Raw genomic sequence first — 26,602 nt, 5'->3', positions numbered from 1 at the left:
AACGCTTGGGTGATGGCAGTGTTATTTCTGGAATCCTTCCACAAGTGTTTCATTCCGGAGGTCAGGTGGTACCTCAAAGAGAAAGGATTTGATTTTAAAGACTTGCTGATCGTAGACAATGCTCCTGGCCACCCTGAGGCACTCTGGTTTGGGCATAACGACGTTGAAGTCGTCTTTCTCCCCCCCAATACCTCCTCCAGCCTCTCGACCAAGGCGTGATTCACCATTTCAAGGCCACATACACGAGGCTTACATTCTCATGAATATGTAGTGCTATGGATGCTAATCCCAATCTTAATGTGATGGATGTTGGAAGTCCTTCAACGTTGCCGATTGCATCACTTATATTAAACAGGCAATGGATGCAATCAAGCCTGAAACAGTCAATGCATGTTGGCCAAACCTGTAAAGAATGTGTGAATAATTTTAAGGGTTTCCCGACCATTGATAAAGAAATGAAATGCATTGTTCAGGTGGCCAGGCAAGTGGGTGGTGATGGCTTCGTCAACATCCTTGAGGAGGTGATGGCTTCGTCAACATCCTTGAGGAAGAACTTGAAGAATTAATTGAGAACCATAGAGGAACGTTGACTAACGAAGAGTTAGAGGAACTGATAAAATCATCTACAGAAGACAAAGATGACAGCGACGAACAGGAAGAGCCAGCAAGTTGGAATCTTCATAAATTTGCTGAAGTGTGTTCCAAGCAGTGAAACACTTGAATGATTTAATTTCTGAATATGATCCCTCTATGGAACGAAGCCTCAAAATCACATGTAGTATTTTGGACGATTTGAGACCATATCAAGAAATGTTTAAGCAGCTCAAGAGATAACAGCGACAGTTGCCAATCACAATGTTTTTCAAGAAAAAACAACCAGCAGCAGATGAGCCTGCCCCATCGTCTCCTGTATCAAGCCCTAACGACCCCCCAATAGAGTCATTGTCATCGTAGACTAGCAAGAATATTCAGGATGAATAGTGAGTGGTTAGGTTTGCTGTTTTCCTTTTTTATTCTTTCATTCTTCCATCTTTCTCTCTTTTATGTAATTAAAAATGCTGTACTGTAAAATATTTTTATTAAAATGTACTCTTTATTATATACTATACATTACTGTATACATTATACATTTATACATATTACTGTACAGGGTTGATACTGTACATAAAACCATGTATATTGTACTTTATTGGCGATTTAAGGGATTTTCAAGGGTAATTTTGACTAGCTGCAATTTTCGCCTCATGCGCTGACTTTAGAACCTAACCCCTGCGTAAGATGCTATTCCACTGTAATGAATATTGTACATCAGTAAATAAGGACCAGTTCCTGTGAAGTCATGAGAGCCTTTAACTCAGTGATTACATCTTGCAAGATTGGGCCCCTAAGTGAATAAACATAATTAAAGTGAATTATAAAACATATTTTACATATTTTAATTATGTTATGCATAGTTAAATTATGAATTTCAGTTTAATTATGGCATGCATAGTTACTTTGCAATATTTTGTAATTTTAGTAAAGACTGTAATATGAAACATTGCAGCACTCTGCAATTTAAATCTTTGTTGAGGAGTAGGCAGAGGCAGCCACTTTTGTTTGTGCAGGTTGTAAAGTCATTGATCAGTGAGATTGGTGAAATTAGTGAGATTCTGTTGAATTTAGAAATGCTAAATCCAAGACACTCTTGTACCCATTTTCCTTTCAAGATTATTGGTTCATTTCACCCGTCTAAGGATAGTGAGTGCTGGAATCAGAAGTTCAGTTTACCGTAATTTGCTGTGCCTAAAATTGCAGCCTTATTTGTCATACGAAAAAAGATCATTTCAAAACACAAATCACAGTGAGAGACAGACTGAGCTTCTGACAGTTCCCCTCTGCCCTCATCCCGTTTCAGCTTGATGCTGCTGGGCTCTGCAAGCACACAACCCAAGAGTTAAAAATTGGCAACAGATATTTTCTCCTTTCTGAAGGCTGATGTTGACATACAAGTCTTGCCTTTTAAAATCTGGAGAAGGAGATGTTTCATTAATCACTTCTCATATTCCTGTTGAACAACAAATATCACCCCCCAAACACACACCTTTAAAATAAAAAACAAAAGTGGTAACTTAGGCCTGGTCTTCACTAGGAAATTAGGTTAGTATAACTAGGTCGCTCTGGGGTGTGAAATATCCACATCCCTGAGCAACGCAGTTAAACCAACAACCCCTGGTGTAGACATCTTTAGGTCGACAGGAAAATTCTCCCTTGCCACCTGGCTACTGCCTCTCGAGGAGGTGGATTACCTATGTTGATAGGAGAACCTCTCTCTTTGGAGTAGGTAGCGTCTTCGGTGAAGCACTACAGAGACGCAGCTGCAGCTTTTAAAGCATAGACAAGCTCATAGTGCTCGTAAAACTGGAATGGTTGCTCTTAGCCAGCCTAGCAAAGTGAAGGCAGGTAGGCCTTATGGAAACGCCTCATCCTATTCAGATTTCTTCTCCTTTTCTTCCAGGTTCTAAACAGCTCTGCTTTTGCTGCCTGTCTTCTCATCATTCCCTTGCTTTTTTCTGATCTTAATGCCCTCTTGTGGGGTCCTGCCAGGGCCTGTCTCAAAACCCACTTTTGGTTTGCTCTCTGGTGCCGGAGCTCCTTTTCTAATTTATAAAATGTTTAGTCAAATAAAACAAAACTGATTGATTAGAAAAAGTCAGCAAGGCACATTGCGCATAAAATATATTGTCTATACTGAGATCTCCCCTTAATCCTTCTTCCTTTCTTTTTGCCTGATATTCTTCTCTAGGTGACAAATTCCTTGTGGCAGGGGCCTAATATTGTCTGTAAAGCGCTGTGCACATCTGTGTGGTACTGTAAAAATAATAAATTTTTCTCAGTCCTCATCTGTGCACTTAATCTATCCCAGTATCTTGGTTTTTGTGGGTGTAGCACCTCTAATGGAGTGTAGGAAGGGCCAAAGTTGAGGCTTCAGTACCCATAAATCTAGTCTCTAATGTGACAGATTGTTTAATTTTAATGCATTACCAATATACTAGCTATATTGTGGTTTTACCGTATTTGTTTAGTTACTGCAACATACTAAAGAGCTTCAGTAGAGCAAATCATATGGCATAAGTAAACCCAACTAGAGAGGTTCTCAAACTGTGGTCCACAAGCTCACCTCACAGATAGTTCCCTCTAAGGTGTGTCCCTGAGTGGCTGCACACGAGAGAATGAAGGGCCGTCCACCTAATTAGTGGAGCCATGCAGGTGTGGCTCCACTAATTAGGTGCCTGGACCCTGGAGAAGATGCACATGTAAGGTGAGGTGGTGGCCTTCGGCGGGATAGGTGGGAGGAGGCAGTGGGGTGAGAAGGGAGAGTGGGGGCAATTTGGGACGTGTAGGGCTGCGGTGGCCAGAGAAGGAGGTGACTTTCCCCAGCTCCAGGGCTGTGGCTGCCAAGGAGAGACCCACTTCCTTCCCAGACTAGCTCTGTGGCTGCTGTGGCAGGGAAGAGACCCCTTTCTTCCCAGCCCGAACACGGGGCTGCCGCAGCAAAGGGGCGACGGCACATCCATCACATTAGAAGGGTGAGACTACTGATATTAAAATATGAGTTGTGTGCTTTTATTTGTAGAACAAAAAAAGGTAATTTTATTATTTTTTTTTTATATAGCACTTTTATCCAAAGCGCTTTACAATATTTAGCTAACGATACAAACAACATTTGGAAAGATCATTAAGTGGCCGACCGAGACCCTCAGCAATTTTCAAGTGGTCTGCGGAAAAAAAAAAAAGTTTGAGAACCACTGCACTATTGTTTGCAAGCTGCTTGCAGTGGCTTTGTCTACAATGGTCTACTTAATTTAAGCATTCTGGGATGCATTAACTGTAATTGGATAGTGAGGATTCAGTGGTATAAAATATGTGATGATAAAATTAATATGCTGCTCTGAATTTTAAAATTATTTTAACTTTTTTACCTTAGCAGAATGACACATGATCACATTTCCACTGTGTATGTGGAATTATCCATGGAATCACTATTTTAAATTAACCAATTGGGCTTCAGTCTATTAAGAGTAATATAGGGAGGAATAATTAAAGCCTTTGAATATATTATAAATAGGGCTGAAGTAGTGAAATTTTTTGAAAATTATATATATTTAAAACATATACACACACACACACACCAACTGGTGTGGACTTTTTGTTTTTTTTGTAGCTCTGAGAACATTGGGGTATTAGGCTGAATAGTCTGTGTAGCAATTGTGTGTGGGCAAGACAAGGTTTAAAAAACTAACAAAAGAAGCCAAATAGTCCTGAGCCAATCATTGGCCACTGAATAGCAGTGTTCAGCTTCAGAAGACCTTCAGGGCACGAACATAGCAACCATCCAGCACGTGTGCAGTATCATCCGTAGCACCGAGATGCACAGTGGGCTGTCCTGGGTGCCCCGGGCATGGTTGGTCTTGGTGCACAAACCATGCCACACCTGAACCTGTTAAGCTGGCTCCAGAAGTGGTGTGGGAGCCCAAAACCAGGTAACCGTTTATATCCAACAACAAACTGTCACCCTTCACTTTCTCTCCTCCAGGCTTTACGTTCTCTTCTGGACAAATCATGCAGTGTGTAATCCATTCAGTTATGCAATACATGTTGAAGTAGTCATGAATGGTAAACAGATGTTTAGAGATGTAAATCTAATTTGGGAAGGAGTATATGTAGATATAATTTAAAACTAGACTAGGCAAAGCTTTCAGATATCCTATGAGGACCATCTTGCATTGGCTGAAGAGATGTGGGAGAACACAATTTACCTTCCATCTTTAGTTTCTTGAGCTAACAATATAATTTGACTGGGACATGGGAGCATACACTTAAATTTTTCACTTGTATTGTGTATTAAGCTGTGAATAAATTAAGACTTCTTTATTGACAGAAACATCCATAGCTTGCAAATCACCAGAGATGATGGATCTTGGTTCCAAACCTGGTGAATTTTGCAGTTAATAATCCAGTAGTTTTTGAGGTTTTGTGAGCTGGTTCTGTGGGTGACTAGCTTAGACAGCTTCTCTAAGTAGACAGTTCATGAAAATTAGTCTCCTCAACTCCCCTCGTACCTCATCCAGTTGAACAAAAGCTACTTTAAAAGGCTTTTGTTTAGTGCACTTTACATTAATATTGCATGTATTCACTCATTACCAGTTTCTCTCTCTATTTGAATCAGATATTGGCCTGTGTACCCATTTGAACCAGTTTGAGAGATGAAAGGTAATTACAGAATAACTTAGATTTTAACTGTTCCCTACACCTGAGGTCCACCACCAGAGTACCTGTTTCATAAGAATGGCCATCCTGGGTGATACAAATGGTCCATCTATCTAAGTATCCTGTCTTCCAGCAGTGGTCAGTGCTGGATGATTCACAGGGAATGAACAGGACAATTATTGGATGATCCATCCCCTGTTGTCCAGTCCCAGCTTCTGGCCCTCAGAGGTTTAGGGATACTCTGAACATGGAGTTGAATTGCTGACCATCTTGGCTAATACAGCCATTGATGAACCTATCTTCCATGGATTTACCTAATTCTTTCTTGAACCGACTTATATTTTTTGTCTTCACAATATCCCCTGACAGTGAGTTCCACAGGCTGACTGTGCATTGTGTGAAGAAGTACTTCCTTAAGTTTATTTTAAACCTGCTGCCTATTAATATCATTGGGTGAACCCTGGTCCGAGTGTTATGTGAAGGTGTAAATAACACTTCCTTATTCACTTTCTCCATACCAATACTCTTGAGGGCATTCTGCGCACAATATTTTAAAATCTGCAAATTTTAATATGTCAATAAATGTGGAGGCTCCAGCATGGCAGCACAGGCAGAGGTGGGAGATCACCTTGCAGGCTCATTCCCACCCCCCCACTCCCGAACACAGACTCGGTGGTGAGGCTGCGCCTCATCTTGACACAGTGCAAGGGCCAGTCCTGCCCAAGAAACATCCCAGGGCCCTGCCCCTGCATGCCAAGCACACTAGATGTAGGCAGGCAGGCTCAGCCCAGCAGGATCCAAGTGTGGAGGGGCTTAGTGTGGGAAGTTCCAGGTGTGGGGTGATAGGGTTCTGAGTGGAGCAATCTGGATGCAGGTGGCTTGGTGAGGGGTCTGGGTGCGGGGGGATCTGGATGAACAAGCTCATTGAGGGGGTTCTGGGTGAAGAGGCACTGGGACTCTGCATGGCGATCCAGGTGAAGGTGGTTGGGGTTCATTGGGGGAGGGTCTGCATGTGGAGGGCTCAGCAGGGGGCTCTGGGTGCTGACTTCGTGGGCTGTGGGTCTAGGTGCTGGCTTGGTGTGGCTCAGTGGAGTGGGGGTCGGTGCGGGGGGCTTGTTGGAGTGGTCTATGTGCAGGTGGGGTGGGGAGTTGGTTGTGGGGGGCGGTCTGGGTGCAGGAGTGCGGTCCAGATGCAGGGAGGTAGGGCTCAGTGGGGAGGGGTCCAGATGCAAAGGGTGAGGTTTGTCGGGGTGTGGGTTCAGGTGCAGGGGTCTCATGGGAGGGTTGGTTCTGGGGCAGAGAGTGAGGTTTGGCAGGTCAGTTTGGGTATGAGGCGGGTCCAGATGCATGGGGGGTTAGGCGGATGGGGAAGCAGCTCCCCTTACAGTAACTCTACCCCACCACAACTGAGGAGCGATGGAGGCAGGAAGTAGAGGAATGCGGAGCTTCCTGCAGCCAGAGAGGTTTCTAGGGGTGGATCTGACCTAGCCATGGTCACTCCTTGCAGGGGAAGAGGAAGTCCCTTCCTGCCCAGCGGGACTAGCAGCTGGGTAGAAGCCACTGGCTGGGGCATCTCCAGCCCTCCCCCGCAGTGATTTACCTCTCTGCTAGCTGCTCCTGGCACCTGAAACGATGCACCCACACTGCTGGGGAGCGGCTCACGATTGCTCTTGTGGCTTCCCTTTGCTTCCCCATCAGAAAGTCATTTTTCTGTGGGGAAGCAAAGAAATCTGCGGGGAACATGAATTCTGCATGCACACAGTGGTGCAGAATTCCCCCAGGAGTAATACCAATCATGGTGTTATAGACCTCTGTCATATCCTCCCACAGTCATCTCTTTTTCAAGATGAACAGTTCCAGTCTTTTTAATCTCTTCTTGAACGGAAGCTGTTCCATACCCCTAGTGAGTTTTTGTTGCCTTTCTCCTTTTCCAATTCTAATATATCATTTTTGAGATGGCTTGATCAAAATTGCATGCAGTATTCAACATGTGGATGAACCATGGATTTATATAGTAGGTTTATAATATTTTCTGTCTTATGACTCTCTTTCCTGTTGCACATTGAGTAGATATTTTCAGAGAACTAACCACGATGATGCAAAGATCTCTTTATTGAGTGGTAACAGCTAATTTAGAACCCATTGTTTTATATGTATAGTTGAGATTTTTTCCAGCATATGTTACTTTGCATTTATCAACACTAAATTTCACATGCCTTTTTGTTGCTCATTTAACCTGGTTTTGTGAGATCCCTTTGTAACTGTTTGCAGTAAGCGTTGGCCTTAACTATTTTAAGTAATTTAGTATCATCTGCAAACTTTGTCACCTCACAGTTTACACCTCTTTCCAGATCATTTATGAAGATGTTCAACAGCACAGGTCTCAGTACAGATCTTGGCGGACCTTGCTATTTTCCTCACTCCAGATACTCCATGATGGGTTTCCAGATGTCAAAGCTCCTAAATTAGTTAATAAATTATATATAGATGAACTTGCCTTGCAGTTTTCTGGGCTCTGCTCTGTCACTTCAAGAGTAATGTGCAATTTATTATAATTAATTTTGTCCCCTTTAACGGGATAAACTTTGGCTGGCAGAGAACTAAGTACAATCATTCTAAGCAGGCGTTCCCTAATGTAGATGTTAGTGATATCCATGAGCAGTACTTGTTGGGGAGTAGTTGCTGCAACTATTGTAGAATATATATTATCCCCAGATTATGTTGATTTTTGGTCACAATTTAGCAGATGGCAGTATTTCCCCTGCTTGCAAGCAAAGAAAGAAATAAATGCTTGGAACGTGTACATTAGTATTTCCTGTGCAAAATCTTGCAGGTTACAACTAAGCTTCATGATATTTCTGTGAAGTATGGTGAACTATCACTGTTAACAGATGGATAAACTGCAGCACAGAAAGGTTAGGTGACTTGTCCAATACCATGAACTAAGCAATTTGAAGGAACCCAAAATTCAAGTTTCCAGTCCCTGATCCAAAGTCAGTCTGTCAGTCGAAAGATTTCCATTGACTTCAGCGGGCATTGTATCAAACCGTAAGACAATATTTGTGCTTTCATAACAGAATAAAACAGAATGGGGGAGGTCTCAATCAGGACAGATTGTCACCATTCCTTGGAGCTCCATAGGATTTGCAATATGGTAGAAATTGCTGGGCACAAGTGAGTGTGCATTGTTTCTGACTGTCAAGTGGTGTAAATAGTATTACCACTTTAGTCAAAACTAAGAGGATGTGTTCTTAGAATCAGGCAACCCTTCAGCTGGAAGATTTATGCTGGCTGGTGAATTTATAATTGATGTTTAATTCCTGCTCAAATAGCTACAGAAAGCTATAGAAAGTTATACAGTACTTCCTCTCTGAACCAGAGTATCAGAACAATATCTTAAGAATAAGGTATTTATATTGCAAGTTTCCATGGACATACTCCAAGGCTCTTGGATGTACTTTTGGAAGCTGTATAAAAGGAATTATTTGTCCCTGGGGCTAGGGGATAATAAATCAGTTCTAATCTTGTCCACCTAACTGCTTTCTTTCTACTATAAAGGAGTTACTTTGAAATACAAGCATGCTGAGAAGTGAAAGAGGAAGAGAGGTGGGAGACAGAGTTCGTATGCAAAAAGCAAGGAGAGGCAGATTTAAATAAAAGTATTTGGTTCCATTAAATGTTACACCTCTACCCTGCTATAACGTGACCTGATACAACATGGGTTCGCATATAGCGCGGTAACCCTGGGGCTCAGGCGGCGCTTTAAAGGGTCCTGGGCTCTGGCTGCTGCGGGGAGCCCTGGGCCCTTTAAATCACTGCCGGAGCCCTGCCGCCGCTACCACAGGGTTGCAACAGCAGGGCTCAGCCAGCGACTTAAAGGGCCCGGGCTTCCCGCAGTGGCTGGAGCCTGGAGCTCTTTAAATCACCTCCAGAGCCCTGCTGCTGCTGCTACCCTGGGGCTGCAGCAGCAGGGCTCGCCGGTAATTTAAAGGGCCTTGGGCTTCGTCTGCTGCTGGAGCCCTGGGTCCTTTAAATCACCACTGGAGCTCTGCCGCTGTTACCCCGGGGCTGTGGCAGTGGGGCTCTGCCAGCGATTTAAAGGAGCTGGGGGTCCCCGCTGCCGGAGCCCTGGGCTTTTTAAATCACCGCTGCAGGCCTGCCACCGCTACCTCAATATAACGGCGTTTCACCTATAACGCGGTAGGGATTTTTGTCTCCCCATAACCGCGTTATATCGAGGTAGAAGTGTATTCTAAAAGGTAACATGATACATGTGAATTACCAGTGTTAAGATTCTGAATCTGATTTAACTAGGCTTAACTGTTAGCTTTTGAGTACTAAGGTGATTGAGTCATTCTTAATCAGAATTGTATCAGTAGCCTGGGAAGCAGACTAGTTTGCAAACAGTCAGTAAATCTCTGTTTATAATCTGTAGTTTAAAACCTAATCCCCTATACACAGCTTGAATCATGTATGTTAAGTAAACCAAAATCTTGCATTTCCGCATTATAAGTGATACAGTCACTGTTGGTTTTCCAGCAAACAGCTTGCCATCTGGTCAAGGGTAAATTCTCACCCTGTGTTTATCACCGTAGAATTCAAAACTATTGTATTGCTGTCTATATATGGAATGTATAACACTTCCCACTGTGTAGATTTCCTGCAAGCACAAATAGTTATAACTTCTCAAATTACAATTTATGGAAAGAGTTTGTAATAATTTTTGCACTTTTAACCCTTTAGTTTGATTTTGAATTGTAAAGAGCTTCCTATTTCCGGCATTTACGTTTGGAAACGGGTACTGTTCTTCATGACCAGATAATATTTGTCTGTCCCGAGGCAGCTCTCTAGTTAAAAATAAAACAGAAGTCTTGTCTCTTTATTTATTCTTTCAAAGTACAGTTCTAAACTTTTGCACAACCTAGGGTTTTTTTTTATTGGGGGAAAGAAGGGGAAGAGGACAGGGGAGATCTCTTCCCTTCCCCAGTTTGCCATTGTGAGCATGACTATGTGCTTGCTCCATAAGATTACATTTTAAAATCCAGTTTGCACAATTGCATGATGTTTGAAACTTGTAGCATTTCAATTGATCTGATAATGTTAAAGAGCATTTCTTTGAAAAATGTGTAGCAAATGCTGTGCTAATAGAGGTCAATTATGCCACAAACAATGAGTGCAGTAGCAATTTGGCTACTTTTAAGCAGTTGAATTTGTCATCTAACTGTAGAATTAATGTGCAGACTATTAGAAGTAGTGGCAACATGATCTCTGCTCTGAAATTCCAGCATTAAAGGGACAGACTGTTTCATTTCAGCTTTTCAGAAGCATCATATTTTAATAACATAATGACACAGGTTATTGTACAGTCTTCAGCGTTCTTTGTCTGGCTGTTGTAGCTCTGCACCCTAACAGTTTGAAGATTTTAGTGTAAACATTTTGGTGTCCTGTAGGCCCAGTTTTACCTAGGACTGTTGCCAATGAGTTTTTGGAATTAAATTTGGGGCTGTGACACTTCAACAGTAACCGAGTTAGTTTTCTCTGTGTGTTTCTCAGTGACAGGATCACCATCCTGCAGTAAAGACCTTAGAGATCTATCATGCATGTGTATGAAGAGGATCATTTGTAAATCTGTCAAAATCTAAGTTTCTTAACCGTGTATTCAGGGCCGGTTTTAGGAAGTGCGGGGCCCAATTCGAACATTTTCGGCGGGGCCCTGGCAGGGATGACTTAAAAAAAAAAAGTGGAAAAAAAAGGCTTTCATTTCTTTCATGTATTATTTACTTTCCATAACTATATGAATAATAAAATTATATATTATATACATTGCATCATATATGCTGTTGATTGGCTATTAATGACTGCCATTTCACATGTGTGGGTCCCCGCCACTCCCTGGGAGTGTGCACATGTGTTGGTCCCAGCTGCTCCCTGCCCCCCTCATTGAAGCAGGTGTGCAGGGTTACTGTCCTGGAAACTGCAGGGCAGCAGTGGACATGGGGCTGGCTGGAGGCAGGGCAGGGGCTGACTGGAGGTAGGGTCTGGCTGCAGGCAGGGCAAGGGGTGCAGGGCTGGTTGGAGACAGGGGGTGTGGGGCGGGCTGGCTTCAGGCAGGGCTGCACGGGGATGCAGCAGGGGTTTGCAGGTCTGGAGACAGCGGAGTGTGGAACTGGCTGGCTTCAGGCAGTGGGGTGCAGCAGGGGTTTACTGGAGACAGGGCAGAGGGTGCGGGCTGGGCAGGGTGTGCAGGGCTGGTGCGGGCAGCAGTGTGTGTGGGTCTGGCTGGCTTTGGGCAGGGCTGCAGGGGTGTGTGGCAGGGGTTGGCTGGAGATAGGACAGGGGGTTTGGCAGAGGCTGGCTGTGGGCATGGGGTGCAGAGCTGGCTGCAGGCAGGGGGGGCCAGACTGGTGTGGGCAGGTCAGGAGGTGCAGCAGAGGCAGCTGGAACCCCAGCCCTTTAGTTAGCCCCCAACTCCCCTTCTACCCTGCCCCGGACCTATTAAATAGCCGCGGGAGCGCTGGGGAATGCATGGGGGAGGCGGGGCTCCGGCGGCTATTTAAAGGACCGGGGTGGCAAAGGCAGGTGGAGCCCCGGGCCCTTTAAATAGCCCCCAGAGCCCTTCACTGCCCCAGGGCTCTGGAGGCTATTTAAAGGGCCCAGAGCGCCAGCCAGGGTCGCGGGGCTTGCCATGCTCTGGCTGGAGCTCCAGCCGGAGCCACCAGGCTTGCCGCACTCCAGCTGGAGCATGGCAAGCCCCGCGGCCTCGCTCTCCCGGCCGGAGCGCGACAAAGCCCCGCTGCCCCGCTCTCCCGGCTGGAGCCCCGGCCAGAGCGCGGCTGGAGCCCCGGCACCCTGCTCTCCCAGCTGGAGCCCCGGCCGGAGCGCGGCAAGCCCCGCCGCCTCGCACTCCTGGCTGGAGCCCCGGCCGGAGCGCGGCAAGCCCCGCCGCCTCGCACTCCTGGCTGGAGCCCCGGCCGGAGCGCGGCAAGCCCCGCCGCCTCGCACTCCTGGCTGGAGCCCCGGCCGGAGCGCGGCAAGCCCCGCCGCCTCGCACTCCTGGCTGGAGCCCCGGCCGGAGCGCGGCAAGCCCCGCCGCCTCGCACTCCTGGCTGGAGCCCCGGCCGGAGCGCGGCAAGCCCCGCCGCCTCGCACTCCTGGCTGGAGCCCCGGCCGGAGCGCGGCAAGCCCCGCCGCCTCGCACTCCTGGCTGGAGCCCCGGCCGGAGCGCGGCAAGCCCCGCCGCCTCGCACTCCTGGCTGGAGCCCCGGCCGGAGCGCGGCAAGCCCCGCCGCCTCGCACTCCTGGCTGGAGCCCCGGCCGGAGCGCGGCAAGCCCCGCCGCCTCGCACTCCTGGCTGGAGCCCCGGCCGGAGCGCGGCAAGCCCCGCCGCCTCGCACTCCTGGCTGGAGCCCCGGCCGGAGCGCGGCAAGCCCCGCCGCCTCGCACTCCTGGCTGGAGCCCCGGCCGGAGCGCGGCAAGCCCCGCCGCCTCGCACTCCTGGCTGGAGCCCCGGCCGGAGCGCGGCAAGCCCCGCCGCCTCGCACTCCTGGCTGGAGCCCCGGCCGGAGCGTGGCAAGCCCCGCCGCCTCGCACTCCTGGCTGGAGCCCCGGCCGGAGTGCGGCAAGTCCCGCTGCCCCGCACTCCCAGCTGGAGCTCTAGCTGGGAGAGTGGGGCCGCGCCGTGCTCCCTTTGGTGCTTCGCTCAAAGGAGCAGGACATGGAAGACCCTGGAGCAGACCGCGACCGGGGGTAAGTTTAAAAAAAAATAATTAGAAAGGTGCCTAAGGCGCGGGACCCGATTCCCCGGAATCGGTCGAATCGGCCTAAAGCCGGCCCTGCGTGTATTAACCAATTTTTATCACAAATCATGTTGCTTCTTATGTTTTGTGGTTCCTTTCTATTTCTTCAATCTAGGTCATTCCCTATAGATTTGAAATAAGAAATCTGACTGCAGAGTTTCCATACCTCTAGTTAAACTAGATTTTTTTATAGTAAGTTTTCTGCTTTTTATAACTAGTCATAACAACTTTACAAAGTTACTGTGAATATGTAACAGCCCAAGTTACTTGCCCATCGTTTGTCCTAGTGATTGATAATAAAAATGCTTATAGTATTTACTTGTTCATTAAAAACATTACTAATGTGGGCAAATGGGTGAATAGCACTTTGCAGGGCTGAGCAATAGTATACTTAAACTTTTTGTTTTGTTTAGTTCTCCTTCAAGGTTTCAGTGATTTAAGCCTGGTCTATACTTAAAATTTTGATTGACATAGCTTTGTTGGCTAGGGGTGTGAAAAATCCACACCCATGAGCAATGCAGCTATGCTGACCTAACTTCCAGTATAGGTGCAAATAGGTTGATGGAAGAGTGCTTCTGTTAATTTACCTACCATTGCTTGGGGAGATGGTGTTCTACCTTGACAGAAAAACCCCTTACATCAGTGTAAGCGGCATCTGTGCTACCAGATTATGCCAACATAGCTACAGTGCCTTAGCTATACCGGTATATTTCCTGTAATGTAGATATGCTTGTATAGTCCCTGCAGCGTAGATATACCCACCGTGTAAAGACTAGATCTCTAATGTCTTAATCCTACCTGTTCTTAGTAATGCTTTCCAGGAACAACAGAACAGAAAAGTTTTGAATTTCTAATCTGAAATATGAGCAGAAACTAAAACCTTGGAAGCTGGGGTGAGAATCCTTTCTGTGTTCTTTTATACATCGTAAAGATGCAAAAGAGGTACAATCCTAATTTTTTTTCTTATCTGTAGGCCACTTTTAGTTTTATTATTGTTCATCACGTATGAAAAACTTAAAGGATGTGCAAAATAGCCAAATGAATATTTCTGCTGGAACATACCTTTTGCATTTGCTAATTTTTTATGATTTTCAACTATGCAAATATCAGAGTTCATTAATACAGTTTTTTACTTAATATTTTAATTTTCACTTTCAGTTACATTTATTTAAAAAAGCTGGAACAGCATTGAAAAGATTTTATGAGATTATTAAAAGGACTCAAAGCATGTCTAAGCATCTTTAGATAAAAAAAATAGCTATAGAAAAGCACTTGTCATTAGTGATTCAGATGCCTTAAAATGCTGTTTGAGCTATAAATAGGATGCTAACAGAAGATTTGAAATTGGAACCTGGCAACTGGCAGGCACAGTTCTAGATTATTCAGCAGTCTTCACATACATTTTCATAGGTAGTGTCTTCTGGTAATCCACTTTCTCGTGTAGTTTGACTTCCTCAGTGGATGATTCAGGGAGACACATTGTTCCTTTCCTATAGCACACTCCTCCACTTAAAAATCTGTTTTCTCTCAAGGCACCCATCTTGCCTATCATTCTTCCTGCCCTTCAGTCTGTTTTCTTTAATCCATCTACATAGCGAATTTATTCTGAGTTCCTTGTTTATTTTTATAGCACATGCTCCGCTAAATTTAAATGACCTTCCTGGATGACTGACTAATCAGATCTCCTTAGTGAATGTGGAAAAACTTTTTTTTTCTCTAGCAAATTTTTGTATAGATTCAAGTGCAAAAATCCCTCAGTTTGATCAGTAGTTTGTAGTTTTGATGTTCACCCCAAGATAAAACAGTATCTTCTTTTAAATATAAACCCATAGTTGGGTATTATAAACTGGAGTTTTTAAGATGAAAGCATGATATCTTGATAATATGAAATGAATTTAAATGAAGTGTCCATACTATGTTGCTGTGTTAGGAGTTGTATATCTAACTGCAAATAATGTTTTAGGTCCTATTCCTACAAGCAGATCCATGCAGATACATTGAAGGATCGGTGGGAGGCAGGAAGAGGGAGCGATAAATTATATTTTTACACTCTCTTGAAACTCTCAAATGTTATAAAATCATTTTTTCAAAATTTAAAATTTGTTGTGAAAATATGGCAGCTGCAACTGTTGGATTTTTAAAAAAGACCAGTACTTCACTATTTTCACATACTTTTTTTCTATTTGTAATCTCTTTGGAAATATTGAAAATGAGCTACATTTCTGGTTTAAATTTTAAAGTTTCTTTGATTTTAAAATTAATGCTACAAGAGTTACATAAACCAAAAAAGATGTTGCTTTTCCATTGTCCAGCATTAATAAACTGGTTTTGTTCTTCACTGCCTTGGTCCCTAGCACCCCTGCTGGAAGCTTACTACACTAGAGCTAGTTGCACCAACATTGCTAAGGTTGTGTTCTAGTTTTCAGTTAGATTCTAGAAATAAAGTAGTATCAAACATTTAAACAAAAACGTACCATGTTACCATGATGATTCCAGCCTTGCAAGCACACATCACTGTCTTGTAGATAACATTTGAATTAGTATGCAGGAGTCCAATACATTCTCTGTAAAACTAAATTGTTGCAATTTAATTTTAGACTCACTAAAATATTGTACAGCAAAGTTCAATATCTGTCTTCCATCAAGATACATATTAACTTGCTTTACCTTCCTTCTTTAAAATCTGAAATGCACAAATAGTCTAACATTGAATTAATTTTTGATGAAAGGGGACCTATTATATTACATTATCAGCTAGGTCTGGTCCAGTGGTCTTATCCCGCAACTTCTTAAAAATCATAGAGATTTTAAAAAATTGTATTCATTGAACCCTGAAATCTAAGCTACAAGCATTATTTTAAAGCATTACTTCACATCTACATTCACTTTCCCTTATGTATAATATAAAATGTTTTAACAGTTCCATTCTCACTCTTTGTTTTACTAGAAATGGCATGAATATTAGATTTTTTTTTGAGAGAGTTTTTTCCTAGTAGTCATATGTGGGGTTTTGTTTTTGTCCCCCTCCTCCCCCCCAGGGCGCCAATGCCTCTGCTTTGGAGAAAGAGATTGGTCCTGAACAGTTTCCTGTGAATGAACATTATTTTGGCTTGGTCAATGTGAGTGAATTTTCTTTACTATTTTTAAAATGCTGTTTTCTATTTCAATCCTCCTATTCTGAAATTGACAGGATTCTCTTTTAGAACCTTATACATGGGTTGTTCTGGCACAAAGTAGAAATCTATTTAAGCACTACATCCTGTAACATGCATGCTAAATTTTGTTTTTAACTAAAAGATTAATCTTAAAAGTTAACTGTAGTGAAATAGAAAATGTTAATGATTACAAAATTCTGTGGGACGTTCATTCTTGGGCACACTTTTAAATATAGGATCAGAAAAGCCCATTAGGTCATAGGGTAGATAAAAGCAGGGTATGGTTGTCCAGCAGAGAAGATGTGTCAGATATTAAACTGTTACTTTGTTGGGTCTTAGTCCCAAAAGCTCAAACCAAAAAAAGCTGTTTGCTTTTCAAGTCCCTTGTTTTTCTAATGGGCTTAGAGGGGACAGTCCTGTTTGAGGAAAGATCAGAGAATACAGAAAAATACCAGCCAAGTCAATTCCCTTTGTATAGAAATGAACGTTTTTTCAGGCTTGAATCCGCATGAGAGCTCCTATTTAAAACAACTGTTTGCCATAACTTCAGTCAGTTTTCGTGTTTCCAGTATGATTAAGACCTCTAAGGCCATAAAAATTGCCTAATTTGCAATGTTATAACTAAATTAAGGATTGTGAAAAGAATGCAACATTATTTTATCACTTATGTTTAGGATGTCAGATTAATGCTTCTGGATAAGGAAGATTGAATGTTACATTCACCTATCACACCCTTTTATTAATAATATGATGTAAAAAAGTGAAATGTTTACAATTATCACAGGACATAGTTCATTTTTTATGTGAAAAATATAGCTCTGGTTAACTTCATTCACAGTAAATTAAACTTAGCTCTTCCTCCCTTAGTGGATCATTTAGACACACATTTCACCTCAGAACTGAAACAACCTAATGTACTGAATAGTGCTAATATAGTTACTAACGTATTGCTTGCCTACAGCTGCACATTGTGAACACATTTGATTTATTTGATTTTTGTTTTGTCCCTAGCAGATCATGTTCTCAGTCACTCAACAATCTAAACGCACTGAATTATCTTCCTTAAGTGTTGTGTTAATGGCCATTCCAATGCTTCTGAGATTTGTATCATAATGGGAGAATATGGAAGGCATGTTCTGTTGTAGCTTATATACCGAAATGATAAATAGTTTGAAGAAGAAAAAATTGCCTTCTAAAAATAAGAGAAAAATCCTTTTACCACCCACATGCAATATTCAAAAGGACAAAATGTCTAATATCTGTAGTTTTGTTTCCTTCGATAATTTTTTTGCATTTTTACTTCGCTATCAAAAATTCCTTCCCCACTACCTCATTTTTTCTCCTCCTGTTGGTCTCAGTCCTCTTGATAAAGTGTGAAATCATCTGGAGCACCTGAAAAGGTTTGCAGAACAGTTTTTTACCTCTGCAGATTATAATCCTCTATTGTGAAACTATAACATTTTCAATTTTAAGAGGTTTTTGTCCTCAAAGTGCAGTCTGATGGGAATTTTCTGTAGAGGAGTAATTTTAAAATTATTTTAAATTCAAATAAAATTAGTTAGCTTTTTTGATAAATATTTTGTTTTAAGCAGGATTTGTTAAACTGAAAATCATGTGTTTTGATTTTTTTAAAAAATTAGTTAAAAGTAATATCATGTTATGAACTGGCCTGAATCCTCTAGTCATTTTTCGTGGCTGTACAATGACATTTTCCTGTTCAGAAAACACAAACAAACAACTTTCCTGTTGCTGTGTGGGCTCCTATAGGGGAAATTGACTGTAAAGAAGAAACAGTGAAACTGACTAGACAAAGAGCTGTTACACAACATGAATAAATGGAAAAGGATTTTTATTTAAAATTGTGTAGTTAAATGCTATAATAGTAATGTTTATTTCAGAAAGTGGTCTCTGTAATACAAACGAGGGCAAGGTCAGTAGCTGGGTTCTTTAGTACCTTTGGGGTGATATCTTGGCCATCTTGAAGTCAGTAGAAGTTTTGCTATGGATTTCAATGAGGCCAGGACTTCACTGTTGGTGTTTTTACTACTTTCGTCTTGAGATTCTAATACAAGCTCTTTGATGTATGTGCTTTCTTGTGTTTGTAAAGTACCTACCACACTTTTGGATGCAACATAGTTAATCGCACCAGAGTTGTATATGCAGGACCTATTAATTCCATACATTGTGATCTCATAGACTCATAGACTTTAAGGTCAGAAGGGACCATTTTGAGCATCTAGTCTGACCTCCTGCACAAAGCAGGCCACAGAATCCTACCCATCCACTTCTATAACTAACCCCTAACCTATGTCTGAGTTATTGAAGTCTTCAAATTGTGGTTTGAAGACCTCAAGCTGCAGAGAATCCTCCAGCAAGTGACCCATGCCCAACGCTGCAGAGGAAGGCGAAGAACCTCTAGGGCCTCTGCCAATCTGCCCCGGAGGAAAATTCCTTCCTGACTCCAAATATGGTGATCAGCTAAACCCTGAGCATGTGGGCAAGACTCACCAGCCAGCACCCAGGAAAGAATTCTCTGCAGTAACTCAGATCCCATCCCATATAACATCCCATCACAGACCACTGGGCATACTTACCTGCTGATAATCAAAGATCAATTGCCAAAATTAGGCTATCCCATCATACCATCCCTTCCATAAAGTTATCAAGCTTAGTCTTAAAGCCAGATATGTCTTTTGCCCCCACTACTCCCCTTGGAAGGCTGTTCCAGAACTTCACTCCTCTAATGGTTAGAAACCTTCGTCTAATTTCAAGTCTAAACTTCCTAGTGTCCAGTTTATACCCATTTGTTCTTGTGTCTACATTGGTACTAAGCTTAAATAATTCCTCTCCCTCCCTAATATGAATCTCTCTGACATATTTATAAAGAGCAAGCATATCCCCCCTCACCTTCTTTTGGTTAGGCTAAACAAGCCAAGCACTTTGAGTCTCCTTTCATAGGACAGGTTTTCCATTCCTCAGATCATCCTAGTAGCCCGTCTCTGAACCTGTTCCAGTTTGAATTCATCCTTCTTAAACATGGGAGACCAGAACTGCACACAGTATTCCAGATGAGGTCTCACCAGTGCCTTATATAACGGTGCTAACACCTCCTTATCTTTGCTGGAAATACCTCGCCTGATGCATCCTAAAACTGCATTAGCTTTTTTAATGGCCATATCACATTGGCGGCTCATAGTCATCCTGTGATCAACCAAAACTCCAAGGTCCTTCTCCTCCTCTGGTACTTCCAACGGATGTGTCCCCAATTTATAACTAAAATTCTTATTATTAATCCCTAAATGCATGATCTGATTCCTCTGTGTGTACCATCAAAAACCACATTGACCTTTTTGCTGCCACATCACAGTTTAAACTCACTAACCCAGAAATTAGCAATGCTGAAAGAACTGGAGGTTAGTGATGGACAACAATTCCTCTATTAACCTCCTGTTCTTTCAGTATTGCTAGTTTCTAGGATTCTGCCTCCCATTAAATATGTTTTGGGGATTTCTCCCCCAAATATATGAGCTAGTATTCTTCCAAAAGATTTTCATTTTTCTTTTGTGCTAGTGTTTCCAATCTTTCCAGGTCCTCTTGCATTATTTCTCTGTCATCATTGGTGTTGTCAACACTTGCCAATTTTGTATCACCTACAGATTTCATGAATGTGCTGGTTATTCAGTCTTATAGGTTATTATTAAAGAGATGGACTAAGAATAAACATAAATTAAATGTTTGTTCAGCTTGTGTATTTATTTTGATCATGTAGCTAACAATTTTGAACCATGGTTCTTCATTTCATGTATCATGTAAAGTTATGTTAATGCAACTATAAGGATGACAAGGCTGTAACCTTTTGAGCTGCATGAATTAAATTTTAATTTTATATTTCTCTCAGCCAGAAAATTGACTATTTAACTTGCAATCGTTCTGCTACAGTAATTATACAAAATTCTGGCGTATGCTGTAGCCATATTCCCAGAGTACCACTTAATATGATTATCAGTATTCTACAGTTGATTTATTTGTATATTAATTACGGTTGTTTAAAATATTTCACCCAGAATGCTCTTCAGATGCAGAGCTCATTTACAAGAAAATTCTCAGGACAGGCAGACCCAAAATCATTGTTTATTTGGCTTTTTTGAGTAACAAAATGTTATACAATTCTGTCATTATAAAATAAATTGTGCAGATTACTATAAACAGAAGGAACCATATCACCAAAAATGAACTATTTCATGTCATTGTATAAAAGCATCTAACTTTTCAGTGTTTTAAGTATTTCTCCTTGGTAAGCAATCTGGGACACATCACCTCTAGACATTCCATATCATCAGCCCTGTCGTCTAATGACACAGCCTTCAGATATGGCAGATGTAAAACAGCTGCTCTTAGATATCACTGCATCATGTGTTTTTGCTAATATTTCTTTGTAAACAGGAAATACTTAATGTGTTACTTACTTGTTGTCTTAAAAGGCATATTGATATCTGACACAGGCAAACATAAAATTTGAATCCACCTATTGTGACCTTGTTACAATACTGTAATAGAACTGATCTGAAGGAATACAGTGATGCTACCAGTTGCCATCCTGTCATTTTGCTTCTTGTCTCCACGTTATGGTCTTGGGTCTCTCAGTAGCGCCTCTTCACATCAGTGACTGCAGCTTCAGTCCTGTGCAGGACTAATAATCATGCTGTCACTCACTAGTTTTACCTGCCTGACAAACCCTGGAATAGCCTTTTCTTAGCAGACATTCGCTGTATTATCCCCTATACACATAGCCCTCCCTTCAATAAATTAACTATGGTGGTTGCTTGTGTAAATAAAATAGAATTTTAATAGTAACTAAATTACCACAGAAAAAAACTTGCAGTTAAGATAACAACTACTTTGATCCAGATCCTTGATAAGTTTGGTAAAGGTATTATATTAACATAGTACGTAAGAAATGAGAGAAAGCAATACTACTTCAGCACCTATAATGGAGAATCTGTTCCACCCAGCTGCTCTTCTTGTCAATCATTATACCTTTAAATTGACGTGTTTTAAGGTCCAGATAAAACTCCACTACTATTAGTTCAGTCCCCTGAAATATAGGCTAATCTTTTGATATTTAGTTCTTATAATCCATGCTAAAATTTCCCATTTGATCCACAGCACGTATTGATTATTCATTAATATGTACCATTCTTGATCCTTGTTTTCTAAAAGGTGTAAGATACTTGGCCCAATTTACCCAGATACTGTAATTTAGTCTTTGATAAAGAATTGTGGTAATTGAAACTTTGTTTGAGAAAATTTATTTATACACTATCTGGGCTTCCAAGATTGAAAGCGGTTCAATCTAATGTTTACTTTTAGTTTCTCCTATCCGGTGGGAATTATGGCCAAGATTTTAAACATGGCTAGTGACTCTGTTGCCTTAGCTTTTGCATGTCCAAATTGAGCCACTTTGGAGGGGCCTCTGAAAACCAAGGGTTATCAAGTTCTGTCCCAAAAGTCACTTCTAAAAATATTTTGAGTGATGAACCTTTTGTATGTTTTTCGTTTAAAACTCTTCAGTGGTTGTAAAGAATGCAAATTCAGTAAGTGTCCTTCCAGTGTTTTCTTTTACTTTTAAGATGTTCCTAGTACTATGAATGTTCCTCACTATAGCTATTGAGGATACCTACTCTTAATAGTTAGTTTTTTTAAAGGCCATGGTAACATCTTCCATAAAAATAGGCTTCCTCTCTAGTTAACATATGGATATTTAAGTAGAAAGGTCATTAGTCTGTTGCTTTGCCAGAATTACAAATGTCAGTTCTCAATATCTTCGCAATAAGTGATTGCTCAGAACACCAAAATTTGGATGGGTCTATCGTGCTAAAAATCTTATGCAGAAAACCTTCCTTAATTATATAACTTTAGACAAAATTTTAAAAATCTCATTTTTCACTCTGTTCAGACAAAGAAATTGTCATGATCTGTCGTTCACATTTTGATTCTTGTGCTGTTGTGATTTAGGTTTCCAGCATTTCAGATGGAATGTCTCAATTAGAAAAGTAGTCATGGAGTTTTTTAATTTCATAAAAATATTTCTCTACATATTAGTTTTTGTACTTCTCTGTTGTTTGTCCTTAGCTTCCTCAGTCTCTCTTTGTTGGTTTCTTTTTAACAGATGTAATAATGGAAATATGTGTCTTGTTCTGTTTTAACCAGTTTGGCAATACCTGCTACTGCAACTCAGTTCTACAGGCACTTTATTTTTGTCGCCCATTTCGGGAAAAAGTTTTGGCATACAAGGTCCAGCCCCGGAAGAAGGAAAGCCTCCTTACGTGCCTCTCCGATCTCTTTAACAGCATTGCCACACAAAAGAAGAAGGTGGGGGTCATCCCACCTAAGAAATTTATTTCCCGATTGAGGAAAGAAAATGGTAAATGAATAACTGAAGTACCTGATCAAATTTCAATATTAGGCTATTAGGCTGCGCATTTTTAAGTAACCCAAACTCTTTTCAAGTGTATCTAGTGACTGACATTTGGCAAGGTTTACCAACTGGGTTTTAAAAGTTTCATGCCCCAATTTATGTGGTACAGATTTTCACTGCTTGTGTAGTATGAAGCGTGTGTAGATGGTTCCTGTAAAGTATCTTTATTTAAGGTGGGTTTTCATCTGGTTTAGTGATCCCATCCTGATGTCAGCCAGTCACACAGAGGGTAGGGAGCCCAGAGCTTTGGATACCCTGGCTATTCCGTGCTAGTATAATGCCAGTATAGAAGTCTGTAACAAGCCATTACAACTTAAAGCATCACTAGCAATGATTTAAATTGTACCATGGACTGGGTACATGCATAGTTAGGGCCAGATTAGGGAAGCTCATATGTGACTTACAGTCACTCTCACCCTCTCTTTCTCTCCTGTACTCAGGGCAAGAAAAAAGTAATGGGTAATCAGTTTCTTTCTTCGTATTGGGAATCCAGTGGTTATTTCCCAGGACTAGTTGTGAAGAACTTTTGTGCATGTTATCTTTTCAAGCCCAATCAGAGATTGTAAATTATCATTGATTTATAGGATTTTTTTCATTTTCCTCCTGAGGTAAGATATTGGCCTTCATGTACCAGTGGTCCCTTGTAGCACATCTAAACTTACTCATCTTACCCTTATTCCCCAAAAGAATCAACGGAAGCCAATTTAAATGTTTGCCAGGGCAGCCTTCCTTAACTTAAGGAGCGTAACTAATTTTTAGAAGGCTGCCTTCCTCCTGGGAGCCAAGAAGTAGGAGAGCGCCTAAGCTGAAGTCCATAACAACTGTTGCTAGAACTACATAATTACAGCTCTGTTTCATATAGCATCTTTGACAGTGTATACTGACATGATTTAAAGAGTTAAATACTGTTAACTAATAGCAGTGGCTAAAAGAATTTAAAAATTATAGAAGAGAGAAAAGAATGTGCAGTGCTTCACTAAAGCAGAGTGGCCTTATAAAGTTTGTGCTTTAACGATAGCGTTGTTGTTATGTTCTTTCATTCTTCCCAATCTTTTCTGTTTCCTTTCCAGAGTTATTTGATAATTATATGCAGCAAGATGCACATGAATTCCTAAACTACCTACTGAACACTATTGCTGACTTACTACAAGAAGAGAAAAAACAGGAGAGACAGAATGGCAAACTCCAGAATGGCAGCATTGAGAGTGAGGAAGGAGACAAGACTGATTTGACATGGGTCCATGAAATCTTCCAGGGAACACTAACCAACGAAACCAGATGTCTTAACTGTGAAGCTGTATGTTGAAAAACAAAACACCTCTTTATTTGATTTTTCAAAGGCACTGGACCATTTTCCCTAATTCTAAACAAAATTTTTCATTTATTAGGGTAGATGAAATTGAACATTTTCTGATTAAAAATTGAACCTAACCTATTTTATGGCTGTATCAGCTGTCCATTCAAACTAGTACTCATTAAGGTATGTTTCTTAGTAAAAGCACAGTGTCCTTTCCTTCCCCCTCCTCATTTCCACCAAAGCAGTTTGCACCTGGCTGATAGGAGCCACCTTTTTGTCCTGTTGTAATTTCTTGTGACAGTCATAGTGTATGTTGTGTTTCCACAAGAGTTACTCACCATTTACTTACAGTGCTAAATTTGCAGTGGTAGTGTAGCCATGTTTGTGTCAGAATGTTAAGGAGACAAGATAGGTGAGGTAATATCTTTTATTGGACCAACTTCAGTTGGTGAAAGAGACAAGCTTGTGAGCTACACAGACCTCTTCTTCAAGTCTGGGAAAGGTACTCCTGAATTTGTGTTTTAACCAAGTGTTTTCAAGTCAAAAGATAACGTTTCTTGTTAATCCATAATCACTGTGTTGAGAACAAAGGAGAGATCAGAAAGACTGAAACTGAAAGAACCACTTTTGGGCTGGGAATTTTTACTTAGCCATGTAATCATTGATTTAACAGTATTTCAAACAAATGAAAGCCCCGTTGTGAGGAAAAGAAAAATTACTATGATATTGGATAGCAACATTTTTTCACATAGCTCCAAATACTAGTCAGCACTTTAAATCTAAATTATTTTTATGGTTTAAAAAGGAACCTTCCAAAAATGGCACCAAATGGGGTTCTTTCTCAGGGATTTTAAGACTAAATGTGATTGGCTCACAAGTCTAAAGATGTTTTCCTAAAGGCCAGGCCTTATCACTCACCCCAGAGTCTGAAAATCCAGCTCTTTGTCTCTTATATCCTTCCCAGTACTAAAGAGTCTGAAATATAGCAGATAATTGTATTGCTGTACAAAGTAGAATAGAATCCTTTTAAAGCCTCTCTAGTCTTCTGAGCACTGTCAGTGGTAAAAACTTGGTTTTGTCAGTAAAATAGGCAGATATGACTTGCATGCACATGGGGAAGACATTGTACAAGAAGGTTCCTTTTTTACAGTCTCTTTTTGGACTAGACCTACACATCAGATTGTTTCAGTATTTCTCGAGTAGTGCAGGAAAGGCCCTCTTACTTCATTTATACATTTGTCAAACTCTAAAGCTTCCTACTTGGAATCACAACATCTGTACCATTTCAGGGACTTGAAGCAATTCTAAACCTGCCAGATTTCAAGCCGCAATGACGTATTTATTTTTTTTAAGGTTAGTAGCAAAGATGAGGACTTCCTGGACCTATCGGTTGATGTGGAACAAAATACATCCATTACGCATTGCCTAAGGTAAATGAAAAGGAATCTGGTTGGAAGAAACACATCTGCACATATTCTGAATGGAGCGGCTACTTTAGGTATTCAGTTGTGCAGCAGTTTAGGACTCAAGATTACCGTAAACTAATGAATTCTGCACAAGATCCTGTTATACAGAAAGTCTACCAAAACTGTAAGAATTATCCATTTAATTGTGTCTTCTAAGGCTGTTAATACCACATCATGTGTTCAGAGTTTTTCAAAACTTAAGTATTCATGTTTTGTTTTTTTTTCAAAACATTTTTACTTTGTCACCCTGCTGCTGCATTTTGCTGAAGTGCTCCTGCTCTTCATTAAAGAGTTCTTGAGCTTCTGAGGGCAGGCAACAGGGCATTCTTGTTGAACAGCTCTCTGCTTTAGAATTAGCTCTCTGATAGCTTGTCAAAGCCCAAGCTTATCAACCCAGCACTATGCAAGATGCATTCATTGGACCTGGCTTTTTAATAGCTGATAACAGCACTAATGATGAGTGAGTTTTGGCAGGGGTGTGTGTGATTGTGTTTTTGTGGGCAAATTATGGCGAGTGTTAATAAGTTTTAATTTTTGTACATGTCCTCACATATCACACAATAGGTGTGAACTAGATAATTGGGCAACCAAAACCATGACAGCCTATATTGCTATGTGCTCTACCCTTCGGTTTGACTGATGATCAGATACTGGCCAGTTCATGTTCTGAAGGGATCTATATCCAAATTTCCTCAGCTAGAATTTTAGATCCCACAACATGGGACTGGGACAAGTTAAAACCAGTGGTTGGGAGGTATTCTTGTTTGAGAAAAATCCTCATCTGTGGTATATTTCTTTTCTGTGATAGCAGATAGTGAAAGGATAGTAAAATGATAAGTAGAGGGTATGACTAAGGTTCCCACATGTCTGTAATTCATTTTTTTGTTCTCAACTTCCACAGGGGGTTCAGTAATACTGAGACTTTATGCAGTGAATATAAATACTACTGTGAGCAGTGTCGCAGTAAACAGGAAGCACAGAAGAGGTAAGGTTAGGATATGCTGGAAAATGTTCATGTTCTGTCTTGGCGGGGACAGATATTAGTGTAAATTATAGAGCTGTTGATTAATCACAGTTAACTCTCGTGATTAACTCAAAAAAATAATTGTGATTTTAAAAATTAATCACAATTGTACCTTTAACAATAGAATACCAATTGA

The 26,602-nt window shown here is 41.3% G+C and overlaps 1 protein-coding gene across 3 annotated transcripts in view; it reads left to right on the top strand.

Moving 5' to 3' along the window:
- Window positions 1-26,602, top strand: part of LOC127056610 (ubiquitin carboxyl-terminal hydrolase 12-like) — a 54,551-nt gene that overhangs the window by 13,980 nt on the left and 13,969 nt on the right. For 2 of the 3 annotated variants that reach the window (XM_050964683.1, XM_050964685.1), the window contains exons 2-6: window positions 16,085-16,165; window positions 22,412-22,625; window positions 23,750-23,976; window positions 25,330-25,406; window positions 26,344-26,427. In XM_050964683.1, the coding sequence (XP_050820640.1) occupies window positions 16,085-16,165; window positions 22,412-22,625; window positions 23,750-23,976; window positions 25,330-25,406; window positions 26,344-26,427 (683 nt within the window). The remainder of the gene's footprint in view (window positions 1-16,084; window positions 16,166-22,411; window positions 22,626-23,749; window positions 23,977-25,329; window positions 25,407-26,343; window positions 26,428-26,602) is intronic. The other variant, XM_050964684.1, reaches the window with a different exon arrangement.

Source organism: Gopherus flavomarginatus, chromosome 8 (genome assembly GCF_025201925.1).
Source record: "Gopherus flavomarginatus isolate rGopFla2 chromosome 8, rGopFla2.mat.asm, whole genome shotgun sequence".
In the NCBI taxonomy this organism is placed as follows: Eukaryota; Metazoa; Chordata; order Testudines; family Testudinidae; genus Gopherus; species Gopherus flavomarginatus.
Note: the sequence above shows the minus strand (reverse complement) of the source record. Positions and strands in the feature narration are given on the sequence as shown.